General features: G+C 39.9%; 1 protein-coding gene across 9 annotated transcripts in view; it reads left to right on the top strand.

The window, feature by feature from the left end:
- Positions 1 to 18,259, top strand: part of LOC111871196 (NADPH:adrenodoxin oxidoreductase, mitochondrial) — a 28,446-nt gene extending 10,187 nt beyond the window's left edge. For 2 of the 9 annotated variants that reach the window (XM_023864110.2, XM_033754153.1), the window contains exons 4-9: positions 1,008 to 1,223; positions 2,362 to 2,554; positions 6,892 to 7,032; positions 9,020 to 9,226; positions 11,162 to 11,335; positions 12,963 to 14,513. In XM_023864110.2, the coding sequence (XP_023719878.1) occupies positions 1,008 to 1,223; positions 2,362 to 2,554; positions 6,892 to 7,032; positions 9,020 to 9,226; positions 11,162 to 11,335; positions 12,963 to 13,105 (1,074 nt within the window). In that variant the 3' untranslated portion in view covers positions 13,106 to 14,513. Of the gene's footprint in view, positions 1 to 1,007; positions 1,224 to 2,361; positions 2,555 to 6,891; positions 7,033 to 9,019; positions 9,227 to 11,161; positions 11,336 to 12,962; positions 14,514 to 14,535; positions 14,661 to 15,375; positions 15,450 to 15,541 lie in introns of those variants that run through there. The other 7 variants (XR_004513745.1, XR_002843990.2, XM_033754156.1 and 4 more) reach the window with 7 other exon arrangements.
- Positions 18,260 to 18,264: the final 5 nt, after the last annotated feature.

Below are 18,264 nucleotides of genomic sequence, written 5' to 3'. Positions count from 1 at the left end.
AAGCCAGTGGAAGACTTCAAGTTCGCCTCGCCCCAAGAAAGCTCATCAGGTGAAATCAAACATGAAAACAATGCTGATTTGTTTTTTTGATGTGAGAGAAGTCGTCCATTCAGAGTTTGTTCCTCAGGGTCAGACAGTTAACCAGGCTTTCTACTTGGAAGTTTTGAAAAGATTGCGCAACAATTTGCGGCGGAAGCAGCCAGATTTATGGCAGTCGGGTGACTGGTTTTTCCATCATGACAATGCCCTTGCACACACAGCCCTGTCTGTACGACAGTTCTTGACCAAAAATGGTATGACCCCTGTTCCTCACCCTCCATACTCACCCGACCTTGCCCCGTGTGACTTTTTTTTGTTTCCTCGAATGAAAAGAGACATGAAAGGAAAGCGTTTTGCTGATGTTGCTGAGGTGAAGGAAAAAACGACGGAGGCACTGTCAAGCATCTCAAAAGATGAATTTAGACAATGTTTTGAAAAATGGAATAAAAGACTAGACAAGTGTATTAGTGTAAGTGGAGAGTACTTTGAAGGGGATTGAAGGTTTATGCTTAAAATTTGAGTAAATAAGTTTAAAAAAAAAATAAGTTCGGTTTCTTTTTGGTACCACCTCGTATATATGTTTGAATATGAGCCAGCTTACTGCATACTGGTCAAGAATTTCATCATCTAAAGACTGGAGCATTTGAATACAGCCTGTCTACTGGAAAATACTCTGAAATGCCTTCTTAGGCACAGTGCTGTGATTTTCACTGGAATCCATAGGAGACACTCTTGATCTGATATCTGTAGCAGAATGATGATTTTGCAACTACAGTTCCCCATACTTGTCAGTGATGAACTGCATGCTGCATGCCTTGCCCCATCTCATCCTTGGCTTGATGCTTCTATTAGGTGAAGAGTACAAGTTATGAATCCCCTCATAGCAGGAGATATAAATCCAGATGCCAAAGGTTAAATGTAGGAACAAACATGAATGTATATAAAAGTGGTTATCACATTGTTACCAGGCATATGGTGCAGATAAGGACCGAGAACTGGGTCTGAAGGGTGAGCAGCTTGGTAACGTGGTCTCAGCCCGCAGGTTCGTGGGATGGTACAACGGTCTGCCTTGTGATACAGACTTTCCTGTTAACTTGGACGTGGAGGAAGCAGCAGTACTGGGACATGGAAATGTTGCTCTGGATGTTGCCCGCCTTCTGCTTACACCCATCGACAAACTCAAGGTCAGTTTTATTCATACTTGAGGAAGTATTTTTGCACTTTTGACACATTAACCCCTCAAGAAAGGATTTAAATTGCTACTAGTTGTATGCTGTTGCAGTATTTAGATGACCGTGCACCAGACATTTCTTACAGCATTCTTTCACTATTATACATTGCAGAAAAGACTAAAGTGAATTTTGTAAAATTTTCAGGAGACATTATGAATAGTATAAGCTTTCATGCAGCCATTTCAAAGCTATACAGTGCACTAGGCAGCACCATGTTGAAGCCACTAGCCCTGGCTTGAAGCTCACAGAACATTTCTTATGCTCACATGAAATCATTCAGTCTGAAAGAAATTTGCTATGGTGAATACTATAATCTTTGGAGTGTGGAAACTGCCCACATTCAAGCAAACATTACAGTGACAACTCAAGTATCATCGCTTAGCAATTACTGTTTACTCGCCATTGCTAAGCAATGAATAGTTCCTAGCTTGTGATTGGCTAGCACTTGATCCATTATGGGTGGTTCCCACAGTCACATATTGTTGTAGACTGTTTACTCGCTGTTGCTAAGCAATGATACTTGAGTTATCACTGTAACATCACCCTCCCCACCCATGTGGGTTCCATTTCTTGTGTAATTTGTCCAAGTCCTGAAAGTCCAGCTTCACTTGAGTGGGTATATGAGCCAATTTGCAGTTCTCTACTATGATGCTGAAGTAATGAGATAGATCCTCATTGCTTTCCTCAAGGTGTTGTGCAGTGGTTTTAAGAAGGGAGTACAAACATTTCATGGATAAGTCATTACAATCCTTTAATAGCTTCCGAATATATATGCGAATTTTTTTCTGTATAATGCTTCAGTTAGTTTCTTTGCTAAGTCATGGCAGAGTAATGACGATTTTTCTAGGAGCTTGTAGGCAGTAAGGATGTCCTGAGGCTGCCGCCTCTAGTGTGTCTCACAGGCTCATGAGTATGTACTCGGAATACTGGCTTGTGAGGGATGAACTGAATGGTAGCAAGCATTCCTTGAATTTAGGATGAAACAAATGTTTGAGAACATGGCTTCAGTAATAGCAGGACTCCCAAACCTTTGAAGTACACTTTGTGGCCTGGAATAGTGAACCTCTGACATTAAATATGATTTTTGCAGAGTACTGATATCACAGAGCATGCTCTGGAGGCGCTGTCACGTAGCAGAGTTCGTCACGTAAAAGTGATTGGCCGACGAGGTCCGTTGCAGGTTGCATTCACCATCAAAGAATTACGTGAGATGCTGAATCTTCCAGACTGTATCACAGTGTGTAACCCATTCGACTTCGAAACAGTCCGTTCTGCTGTACCAAGTGAGTGTCAGATAATGTGACACATCATCCATAAGACATATTTGTGTAGATTTTCATGAAAAGTGTGATAACCAGTTTGAACAAAAGTTCACATCAGTTGAAAAAATTCTGCTGGAAAACATTCCCAAAATAATAGGCATTCTGATATGCTTGTAAAAGAAGCCCAGAAAGAAGTCATGTCAGTGGTTCATCATATTCCTTTTAGAAGGAAGAGAAGAGGTGGGAGGTGACAGTGGACCGGGTTGCCCAGTAACCATGCAAATTGATGAGAACATGAAAGAACTGAGAACCTTATGCTAAGTGATTGCCATCTGAGTATCAGCTTCCATAGGGAGATGCATGTCTCTGGCTTGTGACCCACCTTGTTTGTTTGGTTTATGCAATCCTGCTCCTCAATCTGCTCGTCCCAAGTAGCCCTTGTGGGATGACACTGAATTCTGTACGCTACATTGGCAATTGAGGTGACCGCCTTGTAAGGTCATTCCCAGGATAGCTGCAGCTTCAGTAGCCTGCTTGTCCTGGTGGGGTAATATAACCAGACCTGATCTTGCTGGAGTCCAGCACAGTTGGTTAGGCAGTTGTAGTGGACCCTCATCTTATCATTGGCCTCGGTGTTCCTGCTGAGTAGTACCCTACTCTTATCCTCATTCATGAGGTCCTGGGTCAAGGTTTGGGGACCTTGGTGTACGGCACAGGTGTCACGCTGTTGATACCACCTCTCAGTGTTGCCCCTCACATGTAGCCAGTAGTACCACCATCTGACCATTGCAGATTTTTCTGATGCCAAGATTCCCCAGTTATCTGCTATGGTGTTCTCCAAGTACTTCCTTCACTTTGGTCCAGGATAGAACTATTTCAGCTGTCTTGGTCCTTCAATCGGCTGACTCCCACGGGCATTCCAGCACGTCTGTCAGTGTCAGGTAGTTTGACTGAGCTCTTGTAGGCGGAACCATAGTCAGTGGTGTCTTTCCACATGATATCCAAACCTCACTTCCCAAAGGACCAGCCCCATGTTGTCATGCAGGTGCTCTTCACGGTATCATGGTCCCAGCCATCAGTAGTGGCAGCAACAAGCACTCGACCTTCTGGCAGCCAGAGTAGGCCTCACAGTAGGGTCTTCTGGAAAGTGCATCTCCATTTGTGTACTCTTGCCCATGGCAATGTTCAGTGCTCTTGGTAGGTCTTGGCAAGTGTATCTTATCAGTGTTGACCCAGTGTCATAGCCTTGTTCACTCCTTGGTGGGTAGCCTTTGAACTCGGTCCCACTAGGCTGTTCCCACCTCCAGATGGCACTCCAACCAAACTCTTCCACACTGAACCAGTATTACATACTTGTGGTCATCATATGGAGAAATAATCATAGTCATGTCTCAGAATGTGATAATGACACTGCGTCTTTGCCCAGTTTTAGCACACAGTGCTTCAAATCCACTACCATGTTACAGGTTTGCTGTCACCAACAAACATCCAGATGCACTGCATGCAGCAAATCTTCATTAACCACAGATGGTTGGCCACTCTGCGGATCATCATGCACATTTTCGCGTCTTTCATTAAAGCGTCTCACCAATCTCTGTACCATTGAATCACTCATGGCGTGTTCTCCATACACCTCACAAAGTTGACGATGAATGTCAGCTGGTTTCATGTTTCTTGCATTCAAGAAACAGATTACAAACCACATTTCATATGTGGCGGGCTTCTCAATTTTCTTAAACATTTTAAACACACAGGATGATGCGTAAATGTGGTTCGATTGTCTGCAAATGGTATCCATGCCTTCCCAAAGGACCAACAAACTCTGCGCACAGCACACCATCGTGACCACAGTGCTGCAGCGGCAGTTTTTGCAAACAGAACTTATTTTATGGATATGCCTTGCACTTTGCTTTATAATTCTGTTTAGCCTGCTGCCAGTTGGTCTCTCCTGGCAGTCAGGTCTGTTTTCTATTTCTTTTAGTTGCTCCAAAATCACTTGTTGAGCTAGCTTCGTCTTTGATCCAGCTTCTGACACCATATATAATGTAAATCTTGTTTTGGAGCAATTATTTTCCATAATTTCTTATGAACTTGTCATCAGTTTGCTTTAGTTCATTACTCCTGCACTGTCTTCTGGTGCTCATCTTGTTACTGCCTGCACAGGCCTTACTACTTGCTTTTCACTGCATTGTATCACCACACACATATGCTGAATGCTTCTTCTGTCACACACTGACTTAAGTTGTTAATTCTGAACACTTTTATTCCAGAGTAGTCATTCTAGAATATTGTGGCTAGCAGTGTGAGCTACACACCCGAGAACAGTCTAGAAGCTGAAGGGGATGGGGTGCGTGGTCAAGAAGCTTTGAGAGGGAGGTGGGTGCCCCCTCCTCCCAATAAACTTTGTCTGTGCGATCATATGTAGAAAGATTTTGTGTATGTTTGAAGGTGGGTGCCCCCTCCTCCCAATAAACTTTGTGCGATCATATGTAGAAAGATTTTGTGTACGTTTGACTGTGGAGATGTTTGCCCTAGTAGATGAAACTGTAGATTTGGACAGCAATGAATGGCACAACAAGAAATGACAGTATGGGAGGCTTACATGAGCTTGTGAGATTCTAAAACTATGAAATAAAAGGCTGTCTTAGGAGAATGAAATATTATCAGTTGAATGGACTTGGTTGTCTCTATGTCATTAATGAGTACCCCAACTATGGACAATATGCAGACATCTCCTAGGATTGTATGTCTCACAGCAGTGCTTATGCAGAGTTCTATCTTCAGGGATATAATTCTGTGTAGTCTGGTGAAAGTTAACTGATGTTTCAGGGGAACATGTCACCTCCATCATCTACATTGAAGAGTAGGCTAAGCAAGACACCGGCGTGAAGCAGGCAGAAACTCTGAAGATGGAATTGATATGTTGCTCTGAAATGACAGTTGATTTTCACCAGACTCTATGATGTTATATCCCAGAAGACAGAACTCATGATCTCTGATGTTTTGCAATGTTCCTTGGAGAAGGTAGGTTTGGCAGTTTTTGTCATAACTTGGCATTTCCCTAGGATATATAAAATGGTAGTGAACTTTGCACCCAGCCAGTATATTTATAGGTGCCAGCTCACCTTGCAAGAAATGTCTGTAATGGTAGCCAGTCTGAAGGCATGTTCTTTGTCACTTACATGGTGAACATCAAGGAAGATGTATTAGGCAAACCCCTTTGTCTGCCTGTCATGTACTTTGTTAACGAATACAATATCGTTGGACATAAGTATAGGTCATTTATTTTTGTGTGTATTTGTAGAAAACAGACCAAATGACAACACGACTACACAGGCAGGGTGAAGAACTTACAGTCAAAGGGGCATTCATAAAGAAAACGATAACACTACACCAACATCCTTAAGAACTACACGGTAACACGCATAACACCTTTGCCATAGGAAGTGCTGCACAAATTAATCCAAAACAGGAGGACTCAAACAGATATCTCTTGGCCAAATGGACGACAACGACAAGAATAACATTGGGATATTAATTAATTTTAATTAATGTATATTTTAAGTAATATCATGATCACATGTGATATGAAATTTTGACATACCATACAGTGCACCGATTTTGGTGAAATAGAAGACATTTGATGATGGCCCTATACAGCCGAAACATGTGAGGAAGAAGGGTGACTAATAATAAGTTGCATTCAAGACAGAAATATATTATGTGAAATAAATGATGTATTAATGCAACAGGATGATTTAATACAATATTAGTATAGATGTTTTATGTGGCCTCGACATGGTATCTTCTGTCTGCATCTGGTGTGGACAGAATGTCATGCAAACCTCTCAGTAGGACACATTTAAGTTACCTACCAAACAGCATGGTTAATCCAGAAGACCACAGAATGAATCTTCACTACTATTAAAGGCTGAAGTCTTATTTTTGTTTTTGAATTGTTGTTTGATGTGTTCCGAGACATAAAACAAACAGTAAAGTCAAGTTAATTGTGAACAGTAGTAACAGGCATGTTTGTTAGTGGTTTGTTTAACATTCTGTTAGTTGGTAACTCAGACTGTCTTAACTTCTAATAATTGAATAACAGTGAATAATAAATTGGAAAGGGTGCCTAATCTGAGGTAGTATCCTGACATTTCCCTTGAGAGACAGGAAACCTCGGTCAGGATAGTGAACCAAGATGTCAGAAACTTCACTGTTCCAGCCAACTTATGCAATAACAATCATGCAACATGTGTCTGTTCCCATGGAACATGCCCAAACCTTTATTTGACAGCATTGCAGTCATAACAGATTTATTTCATAATGAAAACTCTAGGGTCTTTGTGTGTTTTGTACAGATCTAGAGCGACCGAGGCGCCGCCTCACAGAACTGCTGTGTAAAGCTGCAGATTTGTCTCCTTCAGGAAATGTGGATTCAAACTCAAGACAATTTCATCTGGTATTTTTTCGTTCACCTCTCAGCTTCCAACCTTCACCAGGTAACGTATGCATACATTCACGTGTCTGTTTTCTGGTGGTGCATCAATGGGTTGTGTAATGCTGCAAGTTGGATATATGGAAACCTCATTACTTTGGTTTACTAACCTTCTTTCACTCCTAATGATTGTAGGAAGTGTTTTGTTGGCAAATTCTGAATGCTTGAGTGATCTCAAAAGGTTATTTACCTTTATCAGTTTCTTTAGAGTCTTTATCTTAGGTTCAGCTATTTTTGCGTTTTTGCACTTCATCCACATATTTTATGTGCATAATTGTATTTTAATTACATGTTTTTCTGTATGGAAGGGATTTGGGATTCCTGCTGCGTGGAGGGATTTTTCTTTTGACCACTGCATTGAGACTGGTGTGGGGTCCATCTAGCCTCCTGTATTAAATATATCTGGGGCTGTTTTCCCTGATGTGAAGTGGCCAGAGCATAAAGCTGACCTATTGTCTCCCCCTAGTGCCACTGTCATGAATGAGCGGAGCTGTACCTCTAATGCCACCAGACTAAGAACAGGAACACATTTACCTTTTACCTTTATTTATTTACTTGCCTTCATATATGTATTTACAGGGTAATTAGAAAAATCTTAAATAAATATAGAGTGGAATCCCGATTTAATATTCCTTCTTTTAAGGCTTTCCATCATTTAACATTCAGTTAAGGGATCTGAAGTCAGTAATCTTAGTGTTACTTGACCTTCATTTAAGACTTTCCTCAGTTTAGTGTCCAGATCCACAGGTACCAGAAGAAACCTCATATAGGGATTTCACTCTGTATTTATTTAAAATTTTTCCCATATTGTTATATATTTTGATTTGGCATCATGTTTTGCATATGGTGTATTTCCTAAAACAGTTATCCTTCCACTGTTTATTTACAACCATGTATATTGTATTGTTAATTTTAATTTTTGTCCGAGTATGTGATATTGTGTAAAGGGAATATTGCAATATAATGAATGAAGAAGACAGACATTGCTTGGCAACAGCTCAGTAAACACGTGTCCACGACACCAGATACACACGCAACAATAGAACTGTTGGAAGTGATGTTTTCTATACAGCCCATGTTGAGGCTATATAACGAGGAAACCAGCCAGTTAGTAGTTTTTTTTTTATTGCTAGTGGGGTGGGCCTAAGTTCCTTGTACTGTGGCCACTTCTGATCTATTGTACCAGTGCCAGATGATAGGTGAGGGTGATTGTGCAGCAATTGGTGGAATGAAGATTGGTAGGGGAAACTGAAGTATTCGGAGAAAATGTGCCCCAGCGCCACTTTGTCCACCACAAATCCCACTTGACCAGACCTGGGATCGAACCCGAGCTGCCGTGGTGGAAAGCCAGCGACTAACCGCTTAACCTATGGTGTGGCCTCCAGTTAGTAGTTAGTTGAGAGTTAGCTATGAGATGACAGCCATGCAGCAACAATGTCAGCATGGGAGCAGAAGAATCTCTCATTGTTTAGAAGCTGGTACCAGGCTATGACTGGCTAGGACAAAGCAGACGTATGAGAGTTAGCATGCCCTGTAGTGAGGCATAGAACGTGTGAATTAGTGAGAGTGTTATAATTACGTGTAGTTACAAGCCGTAGGTGTTCAGTGGATAGGGTGGGTGTTCTGGCACAGTTATTTGTTTACTAGCTAAAAACTCCCTCACAGACTGCTCTAATTCAAGCTCCAATATTCTCGTGATGGCATACCAAGAGACACTCAGACAATAAGAGATGCCACTCAGAAAGAGACTGTCATAGATCAATGACAACACAGCTCTGAAATGCTGATATGCTAATGTCATCAAACCCTTACTGAGGTTTCTGTTCACTGCTGGCATGGCAAACGCACAGTGGCGAGTTTGCAAACTTTATTGTCAGAACTCATATCCATGTCCTACCAGTGCAGGTAGATACTGTAGTGTGGACTTTACAAATAAAAGTACTGTTATTGCTTTATCCATAAAGTCTGTCTCTGTGGAACTGTATGTGCAGATGTGCCTGACACAGTGGGTAGCATGCAGCTGGAAGTCAACCAGTTGGATGAGCAGCAGCATGCTGTACCAACAGGGAGCACTGAGACAGTGCAGTGTGGATTGGTGTTACGCAGTATTGGGTATCGCAGTACACAGGCTGACCCAGATGTGCCATTTGACATAGACAGAGGACACATTCCAAACATTTCTGGGGTTGTCCAGCCTGGTGAGTGGGTGTCTTACAAATTGCACCAGTCCCTGGTGTACCTAAGAAGCATAACATGATATCTGTAGCAGCTTGTAAGTAATGAACCAAATGGGAGCCCATTACTTTGATAAGACATTATGCTTGTTATGCTGAAATTTAGCTTTATGTATATTGATCTTCTTAACTACTTCCCAAACATCCATCCTAATATCATAAACTCCGTGGCCTGTAGTCCACAGACAGACTATACCGACTGAGTGACTGTCTCTTGTCGGCAAAGTTAGTGCCAACTTTTGTGGATAGAGGATGTCGTGTGGTCAGCGCAATGGATCCCCATGGCCGTTAATCTCGGTTTTCTAGACCAGATCTTAATATCAAATTTCCTTACATTTCTTGATCTTCAAAGTAACCCTTTTCTAAGAGATTTCTCCCATAAAATTCAGTCATTCTTTATGTTCCCTAGCCTAGCTGCATTATAGCTGTTCTTCTCAAACAGTGTAACATAATAATAGTTGAAAAATGTGTCACTGTGTAGATCTAGTGCAAACTGACATTTCAGAGGAATGTATCGCCTCCCTCTTCAGGGCACACAAGATCTACATGGCACCACATCCCAGAAGACGACATTCTTCATAGTCACTGCCATAAAAACCTAAAATCTTATATAATAATAGTTGTTGCTGAGTGCCTTAAATGATAGTATTTGGTGATGTTAACTTATTTTGAGAATATGACATGCCAGGTTCTAAATCAGTTGCAAATTTTTAAGTGCCTTCCTCTATTTGGTCCTTGGTAGAGGTGAAATTCTGTGACAGGTTCATAATGAGCAGGACTTTGGTACTGCAGGAGGTGAAGGGCAGTTGTGTTAACAGTCAAAGAATGTTAAGCCGAGGTGAATCAGATGTTCATTCCAGGATGTAGAACCACATCATACACAGTACTCTTCACAGTTATAAACTGCTCAAACGGTTGAACGAACTGTGCCATAAGGCATAGTGTTACTTTAATTTGCCAGAGATTATTTCAGTTAATTATGTAAGTACTTCAGTTAATAATATGTTATGGTAAAACCAAATAATTGGGAATTATGGGTAATAACACATAATTATATTGAATTAGCAAAAACAATGGTTAATATGATAAATCTTATGACTTTTACCAGTAATTATGAATAATTAACAGTTAGTATTCATAATTATGAACATTCATTAGTAAATACTGATATAATAAACAGCATTTAATGATGTGTTTTTTAAACATTTCATGTTAGTTGTCATTTTTACTGCCTACTTTGCATATTTTAATAACCAGTGATAAATCTTAACCCGTTATACCGTCATACAAAGGGTGTCAGGATAGCGATGGGATGACAAAGGGGTTGGAGTTCGAGTTCCAGTAGGGTCAAAAATTTTCTCTTCTTCACATTGTCCAGACCAGTTCTGGAGTCGATCCATCCACTTTTCCAATGGGTATCAGGGGTTCTTTTCCCAGGGGGTAATGCAGTTGCAGTAATGTAATGCTTGGCCAGCTGAATCAAATACATGTGCCGTTACTTAATTACTTACTAATGGAGCTGAGCCCTTCTTGAGGAGCCGCCAATTCTGCAGCTACTCAAGAATTTCACAGCATTTTATGGAACCCAAAGGTTCATTTCTGTGTTCACAAAGAGTCCTCCACTTGTCCCTATCCTTAGCCAGACCAATCCCATCCTCTCTCTCTATGATCCATTTTAATATTGTCCACCCACCTACACCTTGGTCTTCCCAGTGGTCTCCTTCCTTCTGGCTTTCCCACCAATATCCTATGTGCCATTACAGTAACATAATACAATACATCCAGTAAAGTTGCTTTGTGAATTACAGGACTGACAGAAATGTAGGTTCAGCATTTTGAAAGTTGTCTTAGAAAATAATCAAGCACTAGAGAACTAGAGGACTGATACTCTTTGTACAGGTCTGTATGTCGCAGGGTGGCTTGCTACGGGCCCTATTGGTGTAATCTTGTCCACTATGACCCAAGCATTTGGTGTAGGGCGAGCTGTTGAAGCAGATGTGAGCTCTGGGCGTGTTGATGTGTCACAGGCCAGACCAGGACACACAGCTATAGGGAAACTGCTGAATGACAGAGGTGTGTAAGTGTACTGTCAGCATCAGTTTGTAAAGATTAAGTCTGGTGTAGCAGTGCACATTCATGGGAGAAATTGTTCATGTAGACTTACACTAACTGGAGAATCAATACCAGATGGAGAGATAATATTATCTTGTCTCACACTGTTGTACAATAGAGAGACACAGTGTACCGGATTGTTAAACAGTCTAAAGAAATAGGAATGGTGGTGATGGTGATGGTCTCGGCAATAACAGGAAGTACAGAGAAAAGTATGTGATGCTTAACACAATAGATCGGAATCTCAACCAGCACTGCATAAAAAATCTGTTGTGCTTACTTATCATTGTTTCCATACAGAATTCAGCTCAGGTAGCCATTATTGGAAGTTGGAATAGCCAGGCATTTTGCTTTTGCAAGAGATTATGGAGTGCTACTGGAGGATAGTCTGGGTGTCTGGATTGTGACATCATTGTCTGATGAAGCACACTTCCACTTCAGTGGTTACATTAACAAGCACAATGCCTAATGTTGGGCATCAGAGAATCCAGTGCTTATCATTGCCAACCCACTGCATCCAGAGAGAGTTCTAGTGTGATGTGAATTATTTAAGACTGGAATATTTGACCCCATTTTCATCAGTGGTATAGTCACTTCTGATGTTTACCTCAGTCCGCTGAATGACAAGTTTGTCCCTTTCCTGATGGAAAATGGCATTCCAATTTGTATAGTCTGGTTCCAGCACTTCCTGCTTCTTCAGACTTTTTGGCAGTTCAGTAGTTAATGTCTCTTGATGGTGCATCATGAACAGAAAACTGTTAACAATATTGTATCTCCACAGCAACACAAATACCACCAGAAGATAAAAGGTTTTGATAACAGACACTTTCTGATTTGTTGTATATGACACCAGCTCAGTGTTACCAATGGCAACAAACAAATTTCCCAAGTGTGTAGCTTGATCTGTGGAAGTGTCATATATTTTCATTTATTAACAAAGGAGTTAAACAAATTTTAAAGTGGTAGATGATAAAAAAGACCATAAATAAATGACAGTGCTTGCAGATACAGTAATTTTAAAAATAAAGTGTCCTGACATTTTGATATGCCCCTTTTAACCTCTCCAACAGAGTGTAATACCTTATATTCTGAGCTGCAGTTGAGGTGGGTAGTGCAGGGTGGTGCTTCGTTGAGCATTAGGGGCTGCTCTGGCATGTAGAGACTGATTTCAAACACAGAACAGTTAAAACAACTAAATAAGACCTTTGTTGTTTTATTTCAAAAGGATCAGTTCGCTGTTAAACAGAATGTTATCTTCCCAGAAATACTTGAAAGGAGAATTTTAAAATTGTTTTTATTAAGAATTTTATATACACTGAAAATATAACAACCTACTAACTTGGGTGATTGTTGACATCTCAGATTGAGGCAGAAACATCGGCCTCTTTTAAGTGTACAGTTTCTGTGAGCATTTAGTTCAGCATGTGAAGTACAAGGATATCATTATGTAAATATTGTTATGAGTCATACCCATTTTTTTCCACCTTGGAATTGCATACCATATTGCCCCAGCACCTTATTTTTTGGATTACATCTCTGCTCATGTTACTGTTTTCCTTGGTCTACTCTATGTGCGTTATGTTTCAAGGAGTGACAACTGTCAGCTGGAAAGACTGGGAGCGCATTGATGCTGTAGAACAGAGCCGAGGTAAGAACGTTGGTAAGCCTCGTGAAAAGATCGTGGACATCAATGAGATGTTGGCAGTATCAGTCGGGACTGGTGGAACATGACCCCTACAATATACATTTTTATATAAGGTTAGTAGAGGCCCATGCGTCAGAGATCATTGTGGTGTCTGAAGTGTATTGCTCGCACACACTGATGTCAGTGGAGAGTATTGTCTTCTGAGATGTTAAGAGTCAAGTAGTTTGGTGGGAATTTACTAATAATTGAGAGGAATGTCCTGCCTCCATCTTCAGACTAGAAGATTAAGCCAAGTATGGGAACTGTAGATATGAGATACAGGTAGAGGGATGGCTGCCGTAGGATCTCTGAGATAACCAATAAGTGTAAGAAGGACAGTGATAGAATGTGAGGCCCTTCTAATGACCATAAGTTACTAACAAGGGGTCTGAATGCAGAGTAGAGGGAGGAAAAGCAATAGAAGAGGAATCAGCCCCTGTTAGTAACTATGTGTTCCCCATAGATGTTGCATAAATCAGTATCCAGTTTTCTATGAGATATGAAAATTGAATTGGGGAAGGGGGGGGTTGTGTGCACATGCCAAGTCAGTCCATAGTGTTATAGATATTTATTCCAATAAAATGTTTTGCTTGTTTGTTGTTGTACCTTGTAGATTAGTTCACACCAGATTTCATGGCCTTGGTAAATGAAGGGTAAAAACTAATACAATGAAGAAATTGTGCATGCACGCCTGGACAGACTGCCAGAGGGTTGGACGTGGGCCTTGCTGGTGCTAAAAAAATCTGTTTCATGTTCAGTATTTAAGAGTTAATGAATCAAAGTTCAGTGCTTGGTGAATCTGAACATTCCAGCTCGAAAAGTGAGGCCCTTCATATGGTCACGAAAATATAAATTGACAATTTTCTTCAAAGTAGCTCTTATGATTTTGATTACATTTCAGACATTTATGGAGACTATCCGAATTTGAAACTGAACAGATGGGTATCTGCAAGAAAATAAAAATACTTGCACTAGGGACCCAGACACAAAATGTCAGTGTCTTTGAATCCGACTTTACTGGTTGGACAGACTAATTGTAATTCAGTATTCAGTAACAGTCAATTTCAATTTCATTTCTATGGTAGCATAGTTATGGTGAATTGTAAATGAGATAGTATGAGCAATGCATTTGCATTGATTTTTATATTTACTTTAACTACTCTTGTCTTCAGTGCTACACAGTCATCTGCCATTGTTGCCTGTTACAGATCATGTAATAATGTTAAAGTGAGAATTAAAGTAGGTTGAATTAAGAAGTGCTATATATATTCTTCATCATGTAAATCAAGAAATGACTTTACAACTTAATGTTCATAATTGATGCATTATAAAGTTCTCCAATCAAGATTTTGTTAAGACTCTGTGAATGGAATTTCCATTTAATGTTCCTCATTTGAAGGTCATTTAACATCCAATGTTACCATCTCAGGTCAATAAAATTTCCTCCTTTTAACATTTACCTCAATTTTGTGTCCAGATCCATTGCAACATTATATGGGGAGTTCTCTTGAGTATCAGTTGTAAAAGGTAAAAGCATTCCATGAAGACATATGAGAATGAAGGCGTAGCTCCACTCATTCTTAACCTCATCACTAGAAGGAGGTAAGTGGTTCTTGCCATGCCCCAGCTGCTTTATGCCAGAAAAGAAACCCCAGTACCAATTAAACAGGAGGGTGTCAGAGCCAGGCTGAGTAATATAAAAAATAGTTGCCCTTTTCTTAGAACCGAATCCCAGTTCCTTGGTTGTTCAGCTTATAGCCCATCACTGTACCACCTGAGCTGTCTTGGCTGCGTTAGTATGTATTATGTGTATTGTATTACATTACAGTCATCCCATACTAGCTGACGATTCAAAATATTGACCCTCTCACAGCATGTCAGGCTACCCAAGTGATCATTCCCCAGTCAGCCAATGATCACTGATGCATTGGTGATGTGTACAAGTGCTGTCACATCAGCCAGCAATTCTGGTAGCATGGTAATGCAATCTTATGTGAATTCACTGTTTTTAGTCATTTTGCAATTAGTGAAATTATGGACCTTACAATGAAGGAGATTTTAAAATTATATTCATTTACCAATGAATTGCTAACTGACAGTGTTTCATGGCACCAGTTAATGTCGATTAATTGTGGATGACTGTGTATTGTTTTCTCAATTCTCCTGTTAATCAATACCTCTTAATTCCAAATATTCCTATGTGCTGACATACCTACAGTTGTTTCATGATATGTTACAAGAATATATTTTGATGTGAATCAGATTATTATTTTTTTTTTGTGTACATTGCCATAGTACTAGATAATTTCTTCTTTTCAGTATATTTTGATGGACTTCATTAATATTCTTGATTTCTCTGGAGGCGTACTTTGGAGTCTGGGTATGTGTTTGCTCACACTTCCTTTCAATTCTGCTGCAAATTGTGATGCAGTTTTGTTAAGGGCTTGAACATCAGAATTTAGTAATTTATGTTTGATTAACAGTACACACGCACAAATTAATGAGCCTACGGCTGCCTGCGGAAGGATGGTTCAGCTGTCTACTTCACCAGTACATAATCCTATTTACAGCATGCTGCGCCATCAGTTATCATACTCTACCATCAACGTACATGCAAGCCATCTACGGTCATGTGAACTCTCTTCAGACAGGCACAAAGTGGACATTACATCACATTTTATGTATATAGATAGAGATAATAACCTTGAAAAGCCAAAATTCTATTCCTTGCTATAGGCAGATTCAAATTACAGTGAGGTTGAGTGCTGACTGCCATAGCTTAGGATCATTTCACAACTGTGATACTACATGTTATAAGTCAAGAGCTGCTTTGTGTGCATGAACGTGCTGACATCCAGCCAGAATGAATGGGCAATGTTTGTTTGGTATGTGGCATCATAGTCATTTTCCTTTTTGGCTGAACCAATATTACCTGACCTGTTCTTTTGAGGTTGAAATTGCTACTGCAAAGTTTAAAAGGTATAAATCATCAGGTGTAGATCAAAATGCAGCACATCTGGTTCAAACAGGAGGTGAATCATTATGGTCTGAGATTTGTAAACTCATTGATTCTATTTGGAATAAGGAACAATTGCCTGAACAGTGGAAATAGTCTGTTAATGCACCAGCTGACAAGAAGTGTGATAAAACTGACAATATCTTACCCAACATCCTTTTCTCGAGGTTAAGTCCATATGTGGATAAAATTATATAGAATTTGAAAATTTGACTTACCTTTGTACTCGTATTGATCCAACTCACAATTTTCCAGCCTGTGCATTCTATGCACGTGTTCCCCTTACCCCTACTATCCCCACTGCCATCATCTTTTCATGAGGTAGTATTCTTGAAATTCAAGACACTGGCTGGCGAGGCTTGACACAAGGAAATTGGCACCAAGTGTTCATCTGGCTGACAGTTTTCTAAGATGTTTTGGTCTGCTATCTGCCTCTGGGACCACTAGCTGGTCCACACACCACCTGAGGAAATGAGGTGTTTTTGGTTCCCAGAGTTTAGGATTCATCTTGGGATTCATGCAACATCTAAGCCATTTTGTGTTGTTAATACTTTTTGTATTGTTTAATTTTATCATTTGTGTTGCTGGTTCATTTCATGATTAATTTATTGGTAATATTTTCACTCACCTCCTACATGGGTAATATTTGTGCATTTTTATTGGTTAAATATACAGTATGTCCCACAACAGAATAAGCTTATTACATGTTCTTGGGATCATTTTGTGTGAAAAAGTTCTAATGAACATGGGTCCAATCTGCAACGGTTTGTGAAGAAAATGAGAATGAGCATTCAACGGCATTTGTAACTTTTACATTATTTCCATTTGCATTTATGTTACAGTATTATTATTTTCCATGTTAATGTGGGTTCCTGGTCACCATGGCATGGCATGCCCTCAGGTTGCGGATGAAGAAGATGACCTGTGAATATATTGAATAAGTGGTTGCGAACCATCAACAAGTGGTGGTCCTCCAGCTTGGAGGGTTGGGCTTGGGGCCACAACTCCTCACCATAAAAAAAAATTCTTATGAAATATCACAAAGGATCTTATATATGGATGGATTTTTTTTGATAAATGACCTAAGCTAAGGAAAATGGATATGGAATTTAGTACATGGAATATAAGAAGTCTGTGTAGGGCAGGTCCTCTCATGACAGTTGCAAAAGAAATATCAGGGTATAAGTTACATATAGTAGGAGTACAGGTCAGATGGGACAGGGATGGCGCTGAATCAGCAGGCAGATATACATTTTCTGTAGAAAGTGAAATGAAAATCATGAATTAGGTACAGGTTTTTTTTCTACATCTGAGAAACATATCATAGTTAAGAGGGTAGAGTTTGTTAGTGATATAGTGTCATACATAATACTAAGGGGTCGCTGGTATGATATCGTTGTTTTTAATGTTCATGTCAGAACAGAGGATAAAATAGATGATACAAAGGACAGCATCTGTGAGGGACTAGAATGTGTATTTGATAAATTTCCTAAATACCATTTGAAAATTTTATTAGGAGATTTCAGTGCCAAATTAGATAAGGAAGACATTGTCAAACCAACTATAGTGAATGAGCGTTTACACAAAATTATTAATGATAATGGATTTAATCTGATGGAAATGCGATCAAATTGACGATATTTTGATAGACAGGAGATGACATTCAAGCATACTTGATTTCCAATCATTCAGGGGAGCAGGCTGTGATACTGACCACTCTCTGGTGGTGGCAAAAGTTAGGGAGAGACTGCCAATGAGTAAACAGACAATGCATAGATTTTGTGTGGAGAGGTTCAGTTTCAAGAAACTGAATGAGGTAGAGGGTAAATAGCAGTATCATGTTGAAATCTTAAATAAGTTTGCAACTTTGCCCACACACACAGCATTGTCAGTTTGTGAATTTATGATGAAAAGTGCATTCCCATGCTTCTATAGGCTCCTTATTTTCCGAAATTTTCACCTTGTGATTTTTACTTGCCCCCAAATTAAAATTGAGAGCCAAGGGCTGTTATTTTCAAACATTTGACAGAATTCAGAAAGCTGTAACTGACGCCATCAAGACCCTAACAGAAGCTGACTTCCAGCCCTTCCCCGAGGTATGGCAAATTCACTGGGCCAAGTATGTTGCATCAGAGGAATGTTATTTTGAAGGGAACAGTGTTGATTTAGACGAGTAGTTGAATAAATTAT

The sequence above is a fragment of the Cryptotermes secundus genome, unplaced genomic scaffold (genome assembly GCF_002891405.2).
Source record: "Cryptotermes secundus unplaced genomic scaffold, Csec_1.0 scaffold573, whole genome shotgun sequence".
Lineage (NCBI taxonomy): Eukaryota > Metazoa > Arthropoda > Insecta > Blattodea > Kalotermitidae > Cryptotermes > Cryptotermes secundus.
This window is presented reverse-complemented; position numbering and strand designations above follow the sequence as displayed.